The sequence below is a fragment of the Plectropomus leopardus genome, chromosome 14 (genome assembly GCF_008729295.1).
Source record: "Plectropomus leopardus isolate mb chromosome 14, YSFRI_Pleo_2.0, whole genome shotgun sequence".
Lineage (NCBI taxonomy): Eukaryota > Metazoa > Chordata > Actinopteri > Perciformes > Serranidae > Plectropomus > Plectropomus leopardus.
In genome coordinates, this window is record NC_056476.1 from 18445533 (window position 1) to 18468304 (window position 22772).

Here is a 22772-nt window from a genome sequence, read left to right on the forward strand (position 1 = left end):
GTGAAATATTTTGGAAAAGTTATGGAAATGTATTCGTAAAAAGGTTTGGGAATGCTGAAACTCTCTATTCGGCATGCTGTTGTTTATCAAATTCAGTTTCGTGTTCCTACAGTTGTCTTTTGTTATTCTGTGTGTCAGTGATCAAGAGGAGCAGTTCCAGTAAGCTGAAGTCAAACTCAGCTGGGACACTGAAGGAGCTAAACTCCCTGTCTTCCCAGGCCCAGTCTAACCAGCAGGCCTTCATCTCAGCCCTGCAAAAGCTGGCTGACAAGCAGGTTGCTCGCCACTATGCCAGCTCCAGTCACATCAACCTGCTGACACAGCACGTGAGTTCATTATGTTCTTACCTCCACAGCCCACTGAGCCAGCAGCTACGCCCACCTGGAGCAGGAAGCTCCATTGTGCTAGCAAGTTATGTTGAGTTGTTAAGCAACTGTAAACTGATCTGTTTCATGTAAGGAAGAAGAATCTGGGCCCCACTGCAGTAGTCTCTCACTGTGAGGTCTCTGATATTTCTCTTTGTTGATGCGTAAACCTGGCTCTGACCCCATGCTGATTGGCGGCATCTCGCTGCTCATTCGTTCAGCAGACCCGTTGGAGCCGGAGGGTCTGCTGCCTCGCACCGTGCACCTTCCTCCCTCAGTCCTCAGCTCGCCTGCAGTCTGTGGGCTGGGGTTGGTGCGGGGGTGGGTCTGGAACCGGGGTTTGAAGCTGGCTGGCCTAAACAGTGGTGAGCCGCATCGAGCCTCCGCTCTGTGTGAGGTCTCATTATCAGATGCACCATGGGGGAGTGATTTCTGTTGATACTTAACAAGCAGCCACTTTTTTGTGGTAATTGATGCTTATAAATAGAGGAATGTAGCAAATTGGCACCGAGCAGAGAGGCGGCAGCTCCGTTGGCTCCATCACCACTTTCTCCTATATTCCCCAGAGGTTTGTCATTCGGCGTCGTGGGGAGCCCCTCAACCTTTCCTTTCTCCTCCTCTTTCACCTCCTCTGCCTCACTGGATTTTTTCTGTCAAGGTTTTTTGTGATGGCACCAGACCACACAGACTGCAGATTTTACAGCTTCCTTCTGACTGTACATTATTCTGTCTATCTGAAAGGTGTTTGCTGTATTTCTTATGAGTAGTTAATCCTGGGCATGGCAGCAGTTTATTTTGCAGAGTAAAATAGTCCAGTGTTTTGCACTTAAAGGCTCAGAGTGCATTTTGTGTTTTTCTTAGGGCTCAGATTTGAAGTCATTAAATCACTCGTGGACTCAATGGAGAACGTTGTAAACACGAACAACACCCTGTTGCACTAGCTGACCTTTAAGGTTTAAGTAATTACTCACTCTCATGCTCAACCACATGTACACAAAACAAACTAAAACTGAGTAAAGCCAGGCATAGTCACCTTTAATGAAATGAATATACTCCTACGCTGTGGTGCGTGGATACGAATCCTTCCAGCATGTGTGTATGTTCATGTCCAGTGCATTATTATAAGACGCTCTTGAAATATTGGGCCTCAAGCGGGATGTGAAAAATGAACAAATTTTTCCTTATTTTTGTTCTAATCCACAGTTTGTTCTTATTTTGTTTGTACCCACTAATTTCTTGATTCACCAGTATTTTCGTAGTTTTTCTATTCACTTACGTGAGGGAAAATTTGGTAGCGCCTTAAATTACGCTCCTTATAATAAGCATTAGATAATATGTAATAAGCATCTTGTAGGCCTTATAAAATCCTTATTAACATTATTATGTATTAATAAGACAACAATAAGTCTTAACAATATCATTACAATCATGTCTATTGTTAGATTATAAGACATGTATAAGCACTTATATGAAACTTTTATGAAAAGCCTTATGAGTTATGAATTGTTTATAATAGTAATCATGTATTGAATTTAAATAACCTATCTATTATGCAACTGTTAAACCTTTACTAAGCTTTTTTTGTTGCTTTATTTAGATTAATACATTCTTTGTTATGCATTTATTAATAGTTTATTTAAAAAGTTACTGAGAATTGAGTTTTTTGTGATCAAGAGCACAAAAACATTTAGTTTTCGCTGTCCACATTTAGTTTTCGCTGTTTCGCTGTTAAACTTGAGGAACATAACAAAATGCCTGAATATCATCATATTCAGATGATTATGTTTTAGAGGCTTTATAATGATTAAATTATTAAATTTGTGGGCTAAATAAATGCTGCTTTTCTTGGTCCATTGATCCCATTATTGTAATTTCAGTTACTGTGCATCCCTCTGCTGACCAGTGCTGGAATGTAACTTAGTAAATTTACCCACATAATGTACTCAAGTACAATTTGAGGCACTTTTGCTTTTGTATTCTAATTTCATGCAACTTTATACTTTTACTCCATTACATTACCCTTCAGTAGGAAATATTGTAGTTCCTACTCCACTAGAAATTATTTGTTAAAGAGCTATTTGTGATGGTAGACAGTGGTGGAGGAGGTACCTGAAAGCCAAACTTGAGTAAAAGATATTTGGCTTTGGTTCAAGTTAAAATCTCCTATCAGAAGTTACTTGAATTTAAGTCTTAAAGTATCTGATATTTCCTGTACTTTAGTATCAAAAGTAATGTCAACATTAAATGTACTGAAGTATTAAAAGTAAAAGTACAAGTAAATGCTGTCAATGAAAAAGAAAGCGGCAAGAAATTCTGAGGAGAATGAAGTTTATTTTTTCACAACATATACCAACCTCAAAATTGAGCCAACATTACACATTACACTACACAAAAACAAGGCCTTCTTTTTAACTTAATGGATTTAAAGAACAAAATCTAGTTTCCCTTTGTTCCCACTCCTTCATTCATCTGTCCTCCCGTCCTTCCCTATTTTGTAATTAGTATATACAATGCTTAGGGGAAACAGGAGAGCAAAAGTACATATTTTATTCAGGAAATATAGTGGAGTAAAGGTGAAAGTTGACAGAAATATAAAAACTCAAGAGAAGTATAGATACTCCTAAAACATACTTGAGCATTGTAACAAAGAATTATTATTATTTGTTACATTATGCCACACATGGAAGATACGCTTGTCTTATCTCTTTGCATTATTTATGACATTTCATCCAAAAGCCCAGCAATATTGGCACCCACGTGTGTTTTCATTGAGTCCATTTAAATCAGTTTGAAAGAAAATGCCCAGCCTACCTTAATAAGTATCTTAGAGCCAAGGCTGTGTAACACCACGCTGACACATATTTCATGCTGTACAAGCCTTGGCAGCTTTACAATTTTCCCATTGGACTATTTAGTGCACAGGAGAAAATAAAGTAAATAAAACGCCACAGCTGTATAATTTATTCTCCCATTAGCTTCCACCGGACATTATTCCCAGGGTAGCACAGAGCAGCACAGAGGTGCAGTTGTTACAGTCGTCCTGATGTGGTTGTAAACAGAGTTTGATTTTGATGATAGCTGATTCTGTCAGAGACGGAGACGGGGTTGGGGGTGGTGGAGAAGTGGGACCACCTGGATTTAGTGCTGAGTGGAGACTAGCTGTGCCATGTGCTGTATGTACATTTCACATGTCTGCCCCCAGAGACAAGAGAATGAAGTGGTCAGTGAAGGGAGGAGCACAATATGAGTGCTTATTCATCAAACAGTTATTTTGCTGTAGATGCTGAAAGTTGTAATGGGAAGTTTGGTTTTAGTGACTGTATTTGCCATTGATTTAGTCAGTGAATACCCATGTATAGCTGATATAGTAAACGTAAAAAAATGAGCTGAAATTGGTTTGAATTCAACCATCTGTTTAAGTTTTCCCCTCTGCCCACAGTTGACCAACCTGAACCTGGCAAACAGGATGCTGGGCAGAGAGAGCGCCACACTGAACCCTAAAGTGCGGCATGCTGCTGCTACAACCCAAGGGCCAGTGAAAGCTGTCCACACTGGAACAGAACTATGTAGCAGCACAGGGTGAGTCCAAAAATGTGACATATGCACGGAAAATTTTGGGGGTGTAAAAAAAAATCTTTAATGCATAACTCGGGGTGAAAATTGCATTTTAAAAATACTTTTTTCTGCAGTACACCTAAGGATGCACAGAGTGGGTGTTGGAAATTGTGTGACTAATCCTTATTGAAGAAAGTGTCTTCTTTAGAAAGTCATTAAAAATTCAGTGTTTTCACATTTACTTTTATTCATCACGCTGGGCTGCTCACTTAGTTTTGAGTGCCTCAACATTCCTCGTCCTCATGCTATCTTAGATAAAGATGATTCCAATGGGTTTTAAAAAAGGATCCATGTTGAATTTTTAGTAAAGCATGATAGCATCAGCAGTCTTGTTTATTTTTCCTACATAAATCATATTCATTCAACTTTTTTTGACTCTACATTGTTTCCCCTGGTAATAAACGCCCCACCTGTAGTGGTCCTATGCTCCCCACAGTTTGTGTACTACTAATTCAGCAGAACACCGTTTGGGTATCCGTGTGTGTGGATGGAGAACTTGTTTAGATACAGCTAATCAAAAACAACAAACAAATGTGATTTTACTCATGAACTGTACTACTGTGAATCAAATTTTTCATAAAGCAGTATCATCAGCATTCTATGAAAAATATTGTTTAAATAAGTTTGACTTTATTTTTGTGTGGAAATTGTTACAGGTCCCTCCCTTTGATCCCACTTTTGCATTTAGCACACACCACACCTCTGGGCCCATATAAGTACTCCAGTGCCCCTTATGGTCAGATTTCACCATTGTGCTCAAGTGCACTATTTATCCGCCCTCCCCCAAGGCAGCAGAGAAGGAATAGTGCACCACAGTCTCAATGGGGTTCACTGCCAAGGAAAACAGCATATATCTCCTCTGAGAGCCTTGAGTCTGAAATGCTGCACTGATGTACACCAACACAGACGTTGTAGTTAGTATTAAGAGTCATTGTTTTTCAGAGTCTGTTATAAGGTGGAAAGAGTCCAAAAACTACAGTTGAGTTGCTTTTTTTATTTACTTTTGAGATTGAGGCAGTTCACCTATCAAGTATTATACACGTTGGCCAAATGAATGTCCTGAGGATTTTCTGTGTAATCAACTTAACACAGGTCTTTACTGTAGACACTTAGATTGTGGTAGTGTATTTGGTCACACTCAATAGAATCTAAATGCTTTTTTAATGGTCTCTGACGAATTTTTAGATTGAAGATTGTTGGTCTTTGGAAAAGGATTGCTGAGTGCCAACGCTCCTCTGGGCAGGCTAGTTCAATACATGCCTTGGAAATGGGCATTTTGCATTCGTTTTAATAGTGCTTTGTGGAGCTAAGTAACACTAGAATTGGCTGCTGAGTGCCGGCAGTGTGTGAAGCATGCTGGCAGCATGAAACATTGCGTTGGCGGGGCGGAGGCGGTGGTGAGGGGGGCAGTGTCAACACCCACGTAGTCTGTCTGCTCCAGACTCTGCAACTATTGACAACCCCCCCCCAACACCATGCCTCCTCACCCCATATCTCACTCCTCTCACATTGCCCTGAGGAGAGAAGGAAGGAAACGGGACAGAATATGATCACATGGTCATGCTCTTTGGTACCCTGCCAGGATGATAACACGGCTATTTGAAGGTTAAATTCACTGAGGGGTAACTAAGCATTCAATGCTCGCTCCAGTTTTATTTTTGTCCTGATATGTGAGTGACAATGTCTCAGACAGCTTGGCCTTGATCTTGGGCTCTGTTTTTCCAGTCCTGCCCTTCCTTATGTATCGAGCTGTCAGGGAATTCCAGGAATGTCTGGCCTTCTTTTCCCTTTTTAAAATGTTTTTATTTCCACAAACTGAGAGGAGCAATTTAATAGAATTTATAATTTTGCGGATAGCCTCACGTAGCTTTTATATATGATACTGGGGAAACAGAAGTCACCTTTTGATCTCCCATATAAATTTAAACCTCTAATGCTTTGATTGGATCATTCATTTCTGAATTTAGTCATTTTCCTTCAAATATCTCAGCCTCTATGGTTTGTTTTGGCACATCATTCATCACAAAATACATTTTTGTACAGATTTACATTTCAGCTTTTCACATATCAGATTAACAATTTATAGGAGGAATACACAGTAGCTTTTCTGATTAGAAAGCTTATTCGACATCTCTCCAGAAAATACACAGCCTTCTTTATCTTTGCATTTGTCACTGGCTTGCAACACAAAAAGCTCTCTTGTGCCCCAGTGCTCCCAGCCCCTTGGTTTGGCGTTCACCTCTTATAGCAGTGAAATGTCTTTAATAAGATATTAGGATAAATTGCCTTGATTTCACCTCGGCGCTGTTTCTTATAACACAGAATTTCCTGTGTCCCCCCCCCCCCCCCCCCCGGCCCGACAGTTTGTGCCAAACATACTGAAACTGTTAAGCACACTGGCTCTTTAAGCAACCACAGGGGTGAAGTATGATGGGTTTTCAAAGAGTAGCCTGGCTCTTTGAAGTGCCGCTGCCAGGATCTACCAGGTATGCTTCATCAGCACTCTGAGAGCTGCTGCCTCACTCCAGTGTGCTGACAACCGGAGGGCTTTGAACCGTACGGCACGTCTTCATACGTCCACAGTGGGCTGAGGGATTGTTTCCGGTGTTGGACCTCCTGAAACGTTTATAATGATTTCTATTCAATGCACTTGTGAAATGATGTGAGCAGTTTCAAACAGTCAGACAGTCAGACTACACTCAAGGAGTCAGTCTCAAAAACAACAATCAGTTTGTGGTGTTTTGTTACTTCTGCACATTTTATGACAGAGAAGTTATCCTTATCATTGTAATGATTTGGTAATTTTTCCAAGTAGCATCTTAGTTTTGCATGGTTTGGTTTGCTACTACAGTTTTGGTTTGAGTTTGTGATGAGGTTTGTCTTGTATTAAGTCAGTAGCAGGTCATGACTGGTTCTCTACACTTGTATTAGTCATATTAACAGTCAAAGTGTCTTTAGTTGCGTTAGCACCCTGCCCACAAAAATTGCCTCCCCTTCATACAAATGACCACAAAATGTATTACCTCTGCTGTGTTACGTTCACTCCAGCGAAGCTAGAACTGAGAAATACCACAACACTGCTTATGCAAGATATTTTTAGTTCTGTTCAATACTTTGTTGGATTGATGTTTGACTTGGTCGAATTTTGAAAGTACATACCATTCCAAAGGGTTTTATGACAGCCCATTTGCTGAACCAACAACCCAACTAATCAGAAAAGCTCTGGTGAAAATTTAAAACTTCTTTGATGGAGGACAAAGTCCCCACAAAATTGGTTTTATGTCTCTCTGCCCTTGATTTTAAAAAATAAGTTTTTATTCACATTGATTGGAGCCAGATGTGGTAACAGAAGGGAGAGCCCTTAAGGTAAGAGAGAGTGAAATTGAAGTGAATGGATTTAGGTCATTCAGCAGATACATACACCTTTACAGCAGTACATTCCCACAGTGTGTGGTATTAGTAAGAGTATGACACCTGTTTTGCAGTGTTGTCAAATGTGTGACATTCAGGTTGCTAATGCATCAGGACTGAGAAGCACCAACCATCACTAAGTTTCCTAAGTATCTTAGTGACTACCAGCTAGTTTTAAACTGTGCTCACCAATGAACTTGATAAATGTTTTAAAGGTGCAGTCAACCATTCCAATCCAATACATTTTATGTTAAATACAACAAATATCCACTCACTGTATCCCAGCTGCTTGTTCTGTGTGTACACTGAAAAAAAAAATCTGGTGTTCACAAATGGGAAATAAACAAAGTGGCTCAAACCGAACTGCACAACACGTTCTCACTCACAAGGGAGAGACCTACACCAAGATAGTAATGAAGCATAAATAACATCAGATATTGCTGGAGCCTATTAAAAGTCTTAAAAGGCATTGAATCCATTAATCTAACAGTAAGGCTTTATTTGGCATTAAAATGTCTTAAATCAATCTTTCAAAAGTCTTCAAAATGCTAAGACATGGGAAGTAGGATGATAGAATCATTTTTTTCAAATGGTGCATCATAAAATTTCAAAAATAATTGGAAAAATCTATTTCTTATATAATTTACAGAATGCTTTTTGCATTAATGTCACACATCCCAAGATAGAAGAAGGAAGTTTTAACATTTTTTTCAACATTTAAAGTAGATGATTTGGCTTTTTACCTTGACCAAAAAGGTCATACGTAATGTGACAGTAATCATTGGGGTAACCCTGAATAATTTATGTCAGTTCATGTTTTTTTTCCTGCAATTTTGTTTATTGTATAATTGATCTTTAATTTAATTCTAAGTGGCATTAAAAACACCTCAAAAAGTCTTAAATCTTGCCTTAAGCTGTAGGAACCCTGTAAAGCAACAGCATCCTTGTCTTGACTGCTCCCACAACAAATCCCCAGATACTACTCCTTTTTTAGGGTGATTTTAAGGACATTTCTACTGAGTGTCATGTCGATGCAATAAAACAGGGTAAACAAACAACTGAGTAATAGCTGGAAATACCCTGACACTCTTGAGAGGCGGCTGATGTTTACACTGACCAGGCAGGGCTTGGAGATACTGTGGCATGATGTCATCTCAGGCCGTCCACTTTCCCACATTAACACTGAGTTAGATTGATGCCGCACATGTGCTCAACTTGTACTGCTGTGTTGTTCTACTGTAAGTCATATCAGCATATTAAAGGATGGCGAGCGCAGCGGGAAGTAAGCTGACACCAATGAGCAGTAGTCCAGCAGGGAGGGAGGTCCCGCGTTGTTGGAGCTCCACACGTGTGCTGTTCTGGTGATGAGAAACTCAGATGTTAAAGTGTTCTTCTCTGCTGCATGTCCCATCATTGCTGGTTTTAAATTCCTAGTGATCTGTAGTATGTTTTTGCGTGGTGTTGTGTTGACAAGCACTGTCTGAAAAGATGTCTCCTTGGGGTCCTACTGTGACATTGTAGCCATGGAAAGCACATGCTCCTGACCGGAGAAACAGTAAGTTTTAGAGCATTTGCTAATAAAATGGTAGCACTTAAGGTCCCTGTGGTCCAGTGTGCAAACTGCAGCCAAGCTAAAGGAAATGACTGCTGTAAACAAAGAACGAGTTCTTGTTTTGTCTCCTGGCGTTGTAGGATCTCTGGCCTTGCAAGCTTCACAGACAAGCCTTTGTTTCCAGAAGCTAAAAAAAATTGAATTGGCCCGCGGTCACAGCAGTTGTTTTTGCAATATATGTGCCATTATGTGTACTGAGAAATGCATGGGTGGATAGCATGTTCACATGAGTTTAAGACCCCTTGTGTCTTTGTTTGGCCACACAGGGCAGGAATATGTTTTCACTTGAGCGACGCAAGATTATTATCCCACAGTGTGTATTGTTGTTCAAGATTAATTGAATTCTAAATTTAGAGCTTATCATAGTTTGGCTCTAAAAATATAGCAGCTATTGTGATTTTAAGTCTACAGTGTTTCCTCTTACTCCAGACCAATGGACAAATGTTATTGCATGTAATGGGAGGAATTTCCAAGAATTTTTTGTGATTGTGTCCCCCAGGGATCCCATTTCTTCAACTGTACTTGTATCTCTTTTTTTCCCTTTCATATTTTTCCTCACAGCTCCCAATATTGCTCTTTATGGCATTATTTTTGGCTAAGGTGGTACATATACAGAGGCACACCAGACTCAATGTAGACTCAATTTAAGCGTGTCTGAAGGGGAGGATCACCTCATTGCTTTAACAGGGGCCAAAAGACGAAAAAAAAGAGGCTGAAACAGGCTTAGCTCTAATGACAGATAATCCAGTTACAAACTCGTGCAGCTCGTCAAAAGGTTTGCTTTCCAGGTTGTGGCTTTGTGATGTGAATGGAACGTGAAGCTCGGGGAGCACTGAGGCAAAAAGGAAAGGTTTTTAGTTCAGCCTGTGTTTGCCACAGGCTTGCCCTCTACTTTGACTCTGATTCGCACACTTTGACTTGAGGCTTCTGTGGGCCCAGCAGCCACCCATCTTGTCTTTTTTACTTTCTGCCACATCTTTGCCTTGGTTGGCTGGTACAATAACTTGCAAGTAAAAGATGGAAGCAAAGGCCGTGCTACAGTATTATGGCCGACTATTAAGCCACTGAAGCTTGTACCATCTTGCAGTTTTGCGTAGAATTATTAGCTATTAAGTCAGGTCTTTAGCTCCATTGGATAAGATTTCACTTCAGGGACCTCCACCTTTGAAGATTTGGATATAAGTTATGATTAAGACCAGAATTACAACTACAGTTGAGGAAATAACCATGAAGGAAGTGAAATCTACCATTGGATCAATAACAAAGAATGTTTTGGGGCTATAGTGGAAATGTCTCAGTTTCACAGAAATATACAGCAGTAATTTAAGAATTTGGGAATAACTCATTTTCTTTCTTCCCAGACCTTGATGAAAATATCTCAAAATGAAGCTGCAGGTTATCTTAGCTTAGCATAGATACGAGAAACAGGGAAACAGCTTGGCTCTTTCCAAAGGAGACAGTACCTCCAGCCTCCTGAACAGACAAACATTCAAGTGGTATTGATCTTCTCATCTAAGTCTCCTCAAGAAGGCAAATTAGCATATTAATCCAATAATTCTTTAAAGAATTATGCTTTTTTTCATGGTGAATCATGGGGGTTTTCAACATGAGATGAAAACTTAAAGGCCAGAAACACAAAGAACTAACATCAAAGAACTGGTGGTGACAAAGTCCAACTGTTGCATTGCCTCATGTTGCCTGTGTTTGGGCCAAAAATTGCTCTTTAACACATTGCAACAGCCAATGGCAGCTTACATGTGCGTTCTGCACCTGCATGAGAGGAAATAATTTTATATGCCGGTATTCTGTATACGTCATTTAGAAACGTAAACTGGAAAACCAACAAATGGTAGTCAGCCAGTTTGTACATTATCATCATAGTGTTAAAAGAAAACAAATGTCCTGTACACTCGCGGACAGAAACACAAAGAATTACAAACTGTGTCTGCTAAAGAACTTGATGGCTGACTAGTGCCAACTGTGCAGGACACACTGCAAAACTAGGGCGACAGAGGCTCAACTGCAGTCGCTCAGCTTGGTGTTGTGGTGCCCAAAGATGTTCGATTTCTATTGGAGTGTAAATAAGTAACATTAAGCTGAGGTCACATTGACCTCAAACACAAGTTTGTGTGATTTAGAAATGAAAGTTGGTCTGTATTTTCAGTTGATTTGATGGTTTTAACTTTTCACTGACCTTTTCATTTCTGCTCTCCAAGCCACAGGCCACCGAAGGACGATGAGGGTCTTTGGGATGGGCAGATGCAGAGTGCCTATAGCTTGGTGACAGGAGTGAACCCCCTGCAGCGCTACCAGCCCACACAGGGAAGCTACCAGCTTCAGTTTGCTATCCAGAAACTGCAACAGCAAAGACTTCAGTCTCAACAATTTCTGGAACAGAGCCACTGCAGACACCAGGTATACATTGTAAGAGATTTTGGGGCATCTCCACACAAATGTTCTGTCCACTGAGCTCAGGGAGCTGGTAATGGCCAAATTTTGCCCTCAAGTAACACTTAAACCTTGGCCCTTGCTCTCTACTGCCCTGAGTGTTTAGTACCTTTGAATTTGTATATAATTATTTCCATTTGTTCCCTTAATGTTCCTTTTAAACACCCAGAACTTTTGGTTTTTTAAATTAGGATTTAGCAAAAGAGTTGCGAAATGCATTGCTCAGCTTCTTTTGTTTTCCTTTGATGCCTTACTTTAATATCAACGCCACATGGATGAAAACTGAACAACGTGTATGGGAGCTATTGAGCTGTAACTCAGGAAAACCCTCATATTTGTGTCTGTACAGAATATTCCCTAACCTAAGCACAGTGCCGTCCAAAATAGTGCAAAATACACCCACATCAAGGGGGAAGCTTTCATGTTAGCATTTACAAAGCTATTCTGAGAATCTCTTTCCAAACCACTTAACAAAATGGTGTTCGGTGGGAATATCCTCCTCAACAGAAGCTCATTCCTGGAGAGCCAAACATGACTCCTTACCCCAAGATTACATTTTTTGGCTGAGTGACTCCGCTTGGTTTATATTGGAAGGTGAGTAATCAAGGAATGCTGCCCACGAGGGCACCAGAGAGGCCCCGGTGCAGAGTCCATTATGAGTTTGAAGTCTTTACAATTCATATCAGATTTGAGCCCCATTTTGAGTCCCATTACAACACAAATAAAATTCAGGGATATGATTTTCTCAGCAGTAGTAATGTAGCGACAAAAAACCTTTTAGTCATGCCTGACTAGCCGTAACAGATGTGATTTGGCTGTTTTTAGGGGGAGATTAGAACGCTAGAGAGGACTCGGTCATTTTGGGCAGAAAAATTTTAATGTTTATAGAAAAAAGATAGGCCCCCCATTTTTCAGTACAATTGCTTTGAAAGAGGACCTTAACAGGAAGAGTGTATTCATTTTCCAGAGGATTTTGAGTCCATCTCTGGATAGAGAGAAATGGAGACAGGAGAGTGCCATGGGACAGCTCTCGGGGTGGAATGATTGGATGCACCCGCTTTTTTCCGATTAAGTCCTGAGTAATGCAGTTGCTCCCACGTCATTGTTTTTTCATCATCTTGGTTGGGCCTTAATTAATGCAATTGAGGTGATATTTCTCTTGGCTTGGTCTTGAGGCCTTACGCAAGGCACTTTATGAAAGTGATCCCATGCCTTTCCTCTGTTCCATTCCCCTTTTTATTTCATCTTACTGTCTGAACACAGTTGACCAAGTTTCCTTTATTGAATATATGTCCCATACAAGCAGCAACCTCTGAGGCTGAAAAATGAAGCCAATGCGGAAGTGCAGCTCATTGACTGGCCACTTGGGGCTAGCTCCAGTAGCATGTCAAATCCCCATAGACCCACATGTTAAAATGTCTGACTTAATAGAAATAAACATGCTTACAGCCTGGTACAAAACTGTTTTGGTCTCTAGAGCTAATTCAACATTTATGACAACTGTACATGAGTGAATTTTTTTAAAAACTCCCCTGTTTACATTTTATGAAGAACCAAAGTTATGCATATTAAAGGGCAGGGCTGACTGTCTGCAAGGCGTCGCAAGGCGTCGCTACAGTCTGTGAGTCAGATCCACCTTTTGTTCCTCCACAGCTCTAACCTCTTGTCAAACTATGGTGACATCTCCAAAAAACAAGATGGCGACAGCCAAAATGCCAAACTGGAGGCTTTAAAACGGCAGTCCACAGTCCAGTGGATGACGCCACGCTAGCTAGATCCATCATTTATACAGTCTATGGTCGCATCATACTCCTGCATGTGAACTTTTTCAACCGAGCCATCCTGTTGTTCAGCACTCACAAACTGAGGTCATAGGAAGGCTGACTGTGGGTATGATGTCTCACCATCAAATCCGACAACCCTCCCTAAAATACTTGCCATCCCTCCCTGTTTGTTTCGCCCACATGGGTCTCTCTGCCAGTCTGACCCCGGCAGTATCTTTGATTGGTTCAGGGATTAGTCAGTGATTGACTACCCTGTAGTGGCATGAGAGGGGGGCACTGGCCCCTTGATACTATTGCACTTCACATCCCTAAACTCAACTTTTTGACTTTTCTAGCCTTATGTAAAAATGTATTGATCATTTTGAATTAACTAAAGACACAAAAAGGAAGTACTTCATCTAGTGTGAGCGCTCGTGTATGAATGTGTGCTCCTGTGAGAAGACTAAAGAGACAGGGGGCCGTTCCGGCGCTCCAGTCCACGTTCCAGTTAGTGGGTGCAGACTGCGCGGCTCCTCCACAGGCTTGGCTCGGAGCCACCTGGCAGCCAAAGAAAGGTGCCCTTCCTGGTCCCGCTCAAACTGAATTGCGGCCATAGGCCTCGCAACCTGGAAACTCAGCTTCTCATTTATCAACACACAAATTACATCAGATATTCCCTGTCACACTGCCGGCCCCTTTTGAGCGGCTACACAGTGACGCTGGAAAACTATTAGCTTGTTAGATAGCCGTATAAAGCTGCAGAGAAAATAGCAAAGACATGAGACGTGGAAGGAATGTATGCAAAGAATTCCCCGGCACTGCAAGGACAGAGTGAAATGTGGCTCTAAAATATTATGTCAGAAAGAAAATGGTATTTTCCCCCCTTCCCAACCCTTTGAAGAGATCTTGTACTAACAAATAAATAATGTGAAGAATTTGCTTTTTAGTCCAGCCATCTGCAAAAAAATGTTCTTGTTTTGATACTGGATGGCATTTCATTAATATCTGCACTAATTCACGTCAAGCACTTTGATATTTCAGAAATGACTAGAAACTGTATTTTCTTCCCATGACTAACGCATCCCAAATGTGACTGCATTTCCTTCTCTTTTGAAAAGTGGGTTTGATTTCATTTTTTATTTACCACATACATGCTGGTAAATGCTGTCAAAATATGCACAATACATGGACCAGGACACATATTTATAAGGACAGAGTAGGGTCAAAATCTTTGTACCTATACAGCGAGAATATCCTGATTCAAAACAACCATATCTATGAATTTTGACTTAATCCTGATTATATATGATCCCATACCTATGCCTTTCTCATAAGCCAATAAGGTTCCCTGTTTTTATTTAAAACACCTGCCCTGCTGCAAAATACTTAACCTTGTTAAATATATACTATGCAGGATTTTCCTAAAATATATATGAGTAGACTCATGAAAATGTAATCCCTCTCAGTCATCAGTTATGACCCACTACAAGTGTTAGGAGGTTTATTTATTTTCAGAGACTCTGTCCTCTGCCTGTATTTTCTTAATTTCTTCTTATTTTTCTATCTTAGGGATGTTCAGGACATTAATGGGTGTGTACCCTCACAACAGGACTCAAGATTTAAGCAGTATGCAGACAAGAGGCACAGCGCCCCCAAAAATGCAAATATAGCAAGGCAAAACGCCAAATGACAGTCAATCTGGGGTTGACTTTTGCCTCCACTTTTCAAACAGTAACAGATAATTCCTGAATAACATACCTTTAAGAATATAGAAAATTAAACATTTTGAGGATTTTTATTTTTTTGTCTAAAATGGCCCATTGCTGTTAAAAGAACATTTTTTTTCAGAATCAGAATCAGAATCAGAAAAAGATTTATTGCCAGGTATAGTTAACACAATAGGAGGAATTTGTTCTGGTGGGTTGGTGCAACATAAATATAGAAAAAGAAAACAGATAAAATAGAAGATACAAATATAAAATATAAAATATAAAATATAAAATTTACATGCCCTTAATATTGCTTTTTAGATTATAGTAATCTAAGTTAAATGTATTTAAATCCTGGATTAAATCATCAGACCTTTTATTAAGACTCAGCATAGTTGACTTTAAGAAGTTTGTTATGAGCAGGTTTACCATTTATGGTGACTAGAATACAGTAGATTCAGTCTTACACAGATGTAATGAAAGTCAGCTGGTATTTAAGAAAAATCTTTCAGGTCCAAGTTTGTGGCTGGCTTGGATTAGTTTTATTCACTGTGCAGTGGAGACAGATATTCACAGCAAGGCTGTAGAATTCTGTCTAGCAAACAGCATTTGGAACAAGGTTTCAATATTATAGAATCAAGGGCATGGTTTAAACAATGGGTTGTGGGCTGAGCTATTCAAGAGGTGTGAATGGCAACAAAAGTGAATAGGACTCAGGAAACCCAGCACAGGCTATATAATAATAAAATTTGATACAATACAATTCTAATCAGCTCTTGGTGCCCTAATCCCATCAACAACTCAAAGACTATCTTCCTGAATGAGTAGCCAGAGCAGTTGCACACAGCGGTCATTTAACCAATGTTAAACAGTTCATGACTTAATTGGAAGGACAATAATACATTAAGATGAAACTAAAACTGTAACTAAAACCTAATTTTTGACGTTTAATGACCACAGAAATTTCAAAGTATTGAACCTATCATCAGCATAGAGATCAGTTTACAATCAGTCGCAGATTTCATATTATTTCCATATATTTTGGAAGGTGTAATGGTCCTAGTATTGATCCCTGTGGAACAACACAAGCGACAGCTCCTCAATCTTTTGTATCTTACCTATAATGTCAACATGTTTAACAGATATCTATGTAGAGTTTGTTGTAAACAGGCTTATTAAGACAATCTTTAAGGGACAAAGAAAAGTACTTTGAGAGTGCTGCTATCGTAGACTTTTTTTTCTGTAATGGCCGTTTATGGCATCTCAGTAAATAATCTTCTGGCCTATGACTCTTCAATTATCAACAAGTTTTTTTTATCCTCTAAGTTGAGTTAGTTAGGATGAGTCCAAGTAATGTACATGGGTCAGCTACAAACAATCAGTTTGACCTCCATTTTGAGTTTTGTCTATAACAGAGCAGTTCTGCAAAGTTGTAAGTGAACTATACCCAAACAAGATTAAAATGTGCTCATCACGGTCTCAAAAAAATTGACCACTATGCACAATTCCACCAACAACCTCCATAATTCCACTGCTGCCGTTTACTTAATCTTTGTACAACACGTAACATCTGAAGTTTCTCTTTAATGTATGATTAAATGTTATTTAACAGATGTCTGATACCCAGAGGTGTTTCATTGTTACATGTAAATAAATCTGGCAGCAAAGACACATGAGCAGGAAGTTAGCTGTTGTATGCAATGCTTTGTCCCATTGTGATTCCTAATGTTTGATCAGTAAGAAGTCATTGTTAATAGCTGCTCTTGTAGTCTTTATACTGCCTGTCCATTGAGGTTAAAGTACAATCAAGATTAGTATTGCAAAGCGATAATAAAACATTTAATTATATATGCTATCAGACTTGTTGTGCAATACCTTTTCATGATTTATTATCTTGTTTTCTATCTTGTTCTATACTGCTGCTGGTCACTAAAAGTTGCCATAAATAATTCTGTTGTATGCCAACAATATTTTTGTGTTTAAAAGTGTCAGTAAGTATTTTAATGTCTCAATGATACTGGCCTTAAATAACAGTTGTCTTCCTTGTTTCTTAGGCTCACTTTCCAGACCAGACAAGTACTCCACACGCCCAGGCTCCCACAAACTCATCCAGCTGCCCTCCATCCAGTTTTCATGTTCGGCCTAATCACAGTCATGCCCACAGCCACATCCAAACCTGTGTTAGTCCTGCTCTCGCCCCAAAGCCGCCCAGCAGCTCCAGAGAGGGACAGGTCAGAAAAACAGCAACAAAGCGCCTCATCAAGTAAGACCAGCCTTCTCACTAAGTGCATTTACTCTTGATTTACTTCTTTCAAACTCTTGATGCTGCTTAAATCCAGTATAGCTGAGAGTTTAACTATGTAATTTATGGCACATTAAGCGATTGCAGTGCAGATGGCATTGGTTGGCCGCTAGTTGTGGAGTAAGACAAACTGCATGGGATCGGTGAGTTCAAGAGGACACGGCTAATGCTAACGAGAGTGAGAATATGTGTGCAGTGGAGTGCTCCTAGTCTTTTGGCCGCAGGGTGTATCTGCCTGTACAGTAAACAACCTCATCACAGGCCTGATTTCTGCCTGAACCGTAAACAGAGCGTGGTTCAGTGGAAGGGCCCCGGGCTCCGAGCGCCATTTAATTCCTGTTTGGTTTTGGAGATAAGCTGAAGAGCACAGAAGGGAAAATAAAAGGAAAGGAGTGAAACAGGGCTGAACTGCCAGCTATTTCCCTCACTTGCTTTATGACTTTATTACTGCAACATCTGGCCAAATTACACAACAACAGCAAACCGTTGTGACCTGGGCTGATTGTTTGTTTAAAGCACGCTGTTGCAGTGGTGAAGGGCTCTTCACACTGCCTAAGAGAGTGAAGTCTATAGTGTTTCAGTCCTGCTGACAGAAGTAAAGTTGAGTTGAGAGTAGCAGGTAGCACTGAGCGAAGCCCTTGCTCTGCTGACGTGTTACATTCAGTCGTCCTACTCGGCTGAACAAACTGTAGCCAGCGACTGAAGAGTTAAGAGGGCAGGGGTGCAGCACTGGGGTTGTAGAATAGGTTAGGGCAGCCGGGTAGGTGCTGTGTTTGCTCCTGTGTGTGTGTGTCTTCCTGGCAGTTGCCGTGTTTACCCTCTGCATGTGGAATTCCAGAGCCCCCTCGCACTCTCCTCTGTCCTGCATTTTTGTGGTCGACCAGTGTGACAGGGGAGAGTGTGGGAAAAACGGAAGCTTCAGGACCAAAAAATGCACCGATGGAAACAATGAAAAGAAAGAATAAAGCGAGGGGAAAAGAAAGAATGACAGAGAAAAGTGAACCCCGTCCAGGAGAAAGGAGATGATTGTTTGCAGAAAATGGGGGGATAATAAGTTGCTTCCCTTTATTTCCAGGGCTCATTTTAGGGGCAACTCAATACCTCTGTTATTGAGGCACATCTGAAATGCATCCCAGTGTAGGCCTGAGCTCCTCCAACTCATAATAGAATCACTGTGCTGGGTATGATCAAACAGTTCAAGGTTATCCAGCCCTCCAAACACCTTCCTGTAGCCAGCTGTTGCATTGTAAAACTGTTGTGTTTGATACAAATTTACCAGCTCTGGCCTCGCGTGGTTCACCCATGAGTAATACACCACTGATGATCACTGACAGTTGTTAGCTGAGTCTATTTATCAGAATGACATTTTGGTGTTGTTTAGGAAAGGAAGTAAAGATTTCTGTCGATGCAGCCAAACGATTTCCTCTGTTTGGAGACAAAATCCGACAAGAGTGCTACCCAGTCAGCTTTGACCGGATCTGCTGACTTGGACTGAGTGACTCGTCAGCATTCAGTTTTAATTGAAGATTAAAAGATGCTGAATAGACCTTGGCAAAGAGTGGCTTTGATTTTTAAGCCGAGCTAACATGCGGTACACTTGCTCGAAGCAAATGTGCCTCGTGTTGGTATCTACTCAGCAGGGCAGGGCTCTTTCTGGTCTATCAACATACCACAGCTGCCAACTTGAGGGGCTGCAAGGACTCAAAGTGGTATGACTTCAGTGAAGGCTTTGAAAGGAGCAATTTGTAACACAAATAAATGAGCCTGTTTGGTATTTTGTTTGCATGGTTTGGCGAGACGCAGCTGTAACTACGGAAACCCGGGCTGTCGTGTGGCATTACTAATAGGGTGACAATTACAGCAGCACCATTAATGTCAGCCTCGCTGCTGCTTTCACTCCCTATTAATCAGCCACAACAGTAGTTATTTTCACGGGATACTGTACACACACAGAAGCTGCCAAAAGTGTGTTTATGGTTAAACTTTATCCCCTTTGGTCAATCTGAATAACATTACCTGTACGCTCAAAAAAATCAGCTATGTTTACATTCAGCTTACTGAGAGTGGTGTGAAATGTTCAACTTTAGGCTTATATTTCATCCATGCATGTAAACTGCAAGTTCAGATTTTGTCTCTGGCTGCTGCCTGATTCTTGAAGTGACAGAGTGAGGACTGTTGACAAAGAAAGTGATGTGAAGAACCCAGAGGTCAGGTTTTTTTCCCCCCACCTTTCAATATGAAAGGGGTTGCTTCCTGTCGAGGTATGCCACGCTTAAAGTGGGCCCGTTCTATTTGTGGTTGTGTAATGGTATGAAAGAACAACTGTGCAGCCCCTTACAAGGAGGCAGTGTGTACCCTCATTACCTTGTTAATGCTCCTTTGGCAAGCTGCTGTTATGGGGCGAGAGGTTAATGCCAGCTAAGCTTTATTTATTGTTCCCCCTAAAAAATGCTTAACAGATTTAATGTATAAGGTTACAGACGTGTCTGCTCCTGCTCCACGCTTCACCAGCTCTCATAATGGTTTACTCTCTGAAAACACTGTATTTGCTGTATGATTATGTGAATAGGGCTATGTAATTCCCTGTCTATGATCTGCAGTCTCCTCTATGAAGCCTGGTGAGATAAGTATACACTACTGTACTGACTATTCAGAGAGACTATGCCTTCTGTGTCTGAAGCCAGTGCCCGCAGGTCCTCATAGTCAGTAATCACCACAATAATAATCTTGTGAAAATCACATCACCCCGGACAAGCAGCAGGAATTTGCCCCCTTCTTGTCACAATGGCTCACGAGAGGCACTCAGCAAACACTTAACCCCCACTAGCCTCCACTGACTGCACACACACACACAGTATTTGAAACTGACTCCACTTTTTTGTTGTCGGAAGATGATTCACCAGAAGCTTAAACAATCACAAGTTGACAAAAACGGTTTTCAGCTATTCATTTATGTAAATGTCAGTGCGAAAAAAGTCACATTGCAAGATATTGGCAATGCAATATGCGATGCAATTTTAGTTGGAATGGTCATTTTTGAGTTTTATTTTCACTCAAAAAAGGCAAAAATGATGATGATGCAATTCTTGCCAATGTCTATACCACACAAGCATGTTCACTTACGTCTGAGATTGGATTTTTAGGCTAGGGCATCTCTGTACCACCACAATGCTTACATTTATTTCAACTTTCAGCTTTCAACTTTATTGTCCCCTAAGGGAAATTTATTTTGCAGCCAGGTAAAACAAGACACAGAATAAAACAATCACATAGAGTCAGCCATAAGAAACAGTGACATACATAAATGTGAAAATACAAAGGACACTGAAAGTAAAACCTTCCCTAAAAACCATCGTCAGATGTCCACAGTGAAAATTAAGCTTCATAATGGATCATTTTTGAGATTTAGTTGTGTAATGGCTATGTTGTGACACATTTTACCTTCATCAAAAACATGCAGCTCCTGTGATTTGGATATTGCACTTTGCCATATTTCAGTTTAGGCAAAATTTGTATTAATTGTGCAGCCTTAAATATAAATCAAATCAATAAATCAAAAGCTTGTACCCTAACTGTGGAGATAAGAATTCCTTTGCCGATATAGTTTGTCTGAACTTGTAGAAAAGATTTATGCACACGTAAGAAATGTTCCCCTTTATTCTGAGCTTTCAGTCTACAACAATTGCAAAGCAAGCAAACGCAACCAATCTCAGTCTACGACACACCTGTGCACAACTATGGTTGTAGAAGCTCCACCTCCAAGGAAATAGTTTTTCACTATTGAATGTAGCACTATGAGGCATAGAAATGGAAGCCAAACTTGTTATAATTAAATGACCAAAATACAAAAAAAGAGGTGAAAAACTGTGAATGGTGGTTATCAGTGACACTTATCTTGATCAACAGGCAAACCTCCGCAGAGAGTTCAGCCAGTGGAAGTGTGTCCAGCGGCCAACATGCGGTCTACAAAGCCATCTGTGGTAAAACAGGTGGGTCTGATGCTACACTTCTACACACGCTTAGTACCACGCTGTAACTTGGCCTGTTGGTGCTGTAGTCCTCGAGCAGTGGGAGGCGGGGGTTATACCCTCTCTATGCCAGTGTCCGTGATTACAGCCAGGCATAGTGGACATTCCCCATGGAGGACTGATAAACACCACAGGATATTTTTAGCCTGCTCCTGCTCGCGTGGTGGTGTGCAGGATGTGTAAATGTATTTTGCAAACCAATGAAGATAACTACATTGTCATAATGATAAACAGTGTACAAACTTTAATCATAATCTTGTACAAGTGAGGTTTTATTGGTTATTTTATTATGATGACTGGTGTCACAACCTTCTTATGCCAAGTACAGTTGAAGCAGCCAGATAAACACTCTCCAGCGCTGTAATTTGCTATTTGATCACAATATCTGTGTCCAGGACTAGAGGTCGGATTTCTGCTGAAGGATAAAGAGACATAACAGCGATGACATCTTTCTTTTGAAATGAGATCCAGTGATGGGAACAGTTCGGGCATTCCCATCTGTTGGTCATTCCTACACAGTTGTAATTACTGTCTCTCCGCCAAAAGAGCCGTCCAGTTGTACCCCAGAAATCACACTAAGAGAATGAAAAATATAGCTCAGCCTTTGCAAAGTTTATTATGAGTAATACACTGCAATTGCGGGTGCATGCACTCACGTGTGCCCCTGTCATGCTGCCCTATTTCCACAACTCTTTCCATCCCCGAGTGAAGTGTTGAGCTTACTGCAGTAACGGTGATATTAAGCAGTTTGCTGCCGATGCACACATCTGTTTGCCTGATCAGGAGCCTTTTTTTCCGTAGACCTACTACACATTAGCATTAGCAGATCATACCATTCATCACATCACGTGAGTGTCACGTCAAGCAGAAATCAGCGTCGGAAAAACACAGTAGCTGCACACCACCCAGCCCCCTCCCCCGCCTAAAATGAGTGCGTGTGTCTGTGACCAGAACATTTCTTTATATTCTCCCTCTTTTCCCCCAAACTATGAAGGCTGGCTTAAGTTAACAAACATCTTATAAACTCATCAATTACTGTAACTGGATCCGTTGGGAGAAGCTTCTGAATTTCATGAATGCATTTTTTCCGTCGTTCAGGGCGCAAGGGGAGGGGGGGGGGGGGGGGGTGCTCCACTCTTGACTTGAAAAAAATGTCTGAACCAAAGCGGAAAAAAAATCCCAGTACTAAAACCAGTTAGTAAGGCAGGTTTAACCATGCATTTAGAATGGGACTGGGAGTTGAACAGAGACTCAGTGTGGTGTTTCAGAGGGAGGGGGGGGGGGGCGTTGACAGTGGGGGGACGGCCTTTGTAGAGCTTAGGAGTGCGTCAGGTCTTTCTGCCTGCCCAGTGTACCTTTGTAGCGAGATGACTGAGCTCCACTGATTGACTCTGACAGGGAGTTAGAGCGAGTCCAAATGGAGAGCATTCTCTATGATCAGCTGTCAGCCGTCATTAATCACACTCTCCCTTTATCTCTCTCTTGTGCGCTCTCTTAATCTCTTCCTCTCTTTGCTCAT

At 40.9% G+C, this 22772-nt stretch overlaps 1 protein-coding gene across 3 annotated transcripts in view; it reads left to right on the forward strand.

The window, feature by feature from the left end:
* Positions 1-22772, forward strand: part of ttll5 (tubulin tyrosine ligase-like family, member 5) — a 59575-nt gene that overhangs the window by 32847 nt on the left and 3956 nt on the right. Inside the window, exons 26-30 of one of the 3 annotated variants that reach the window (XM_042500315.1) lie at positions 139-326; positions 3805-3944; positions 11220-11418; positions 16978-17186; positions 21132-21214. In XM_042500315.1, coding sequence (XP_042356249.1) covers positions 139-326; positions 3805-3944; positions 11220-11418; positions 16978-17186; positions 21132-21214 — 819 coding nt within the window. The remainder of the gene's footprint in view (positions 1-138; positions 327-3804; positions 3945-11219; positions 11419-16977; positions 17187-21131; positions 21215-22772) is intronic. The other 2 variants (XM_042500316.1, XM_042500317.1) reach the window with 2 other exon arrangements.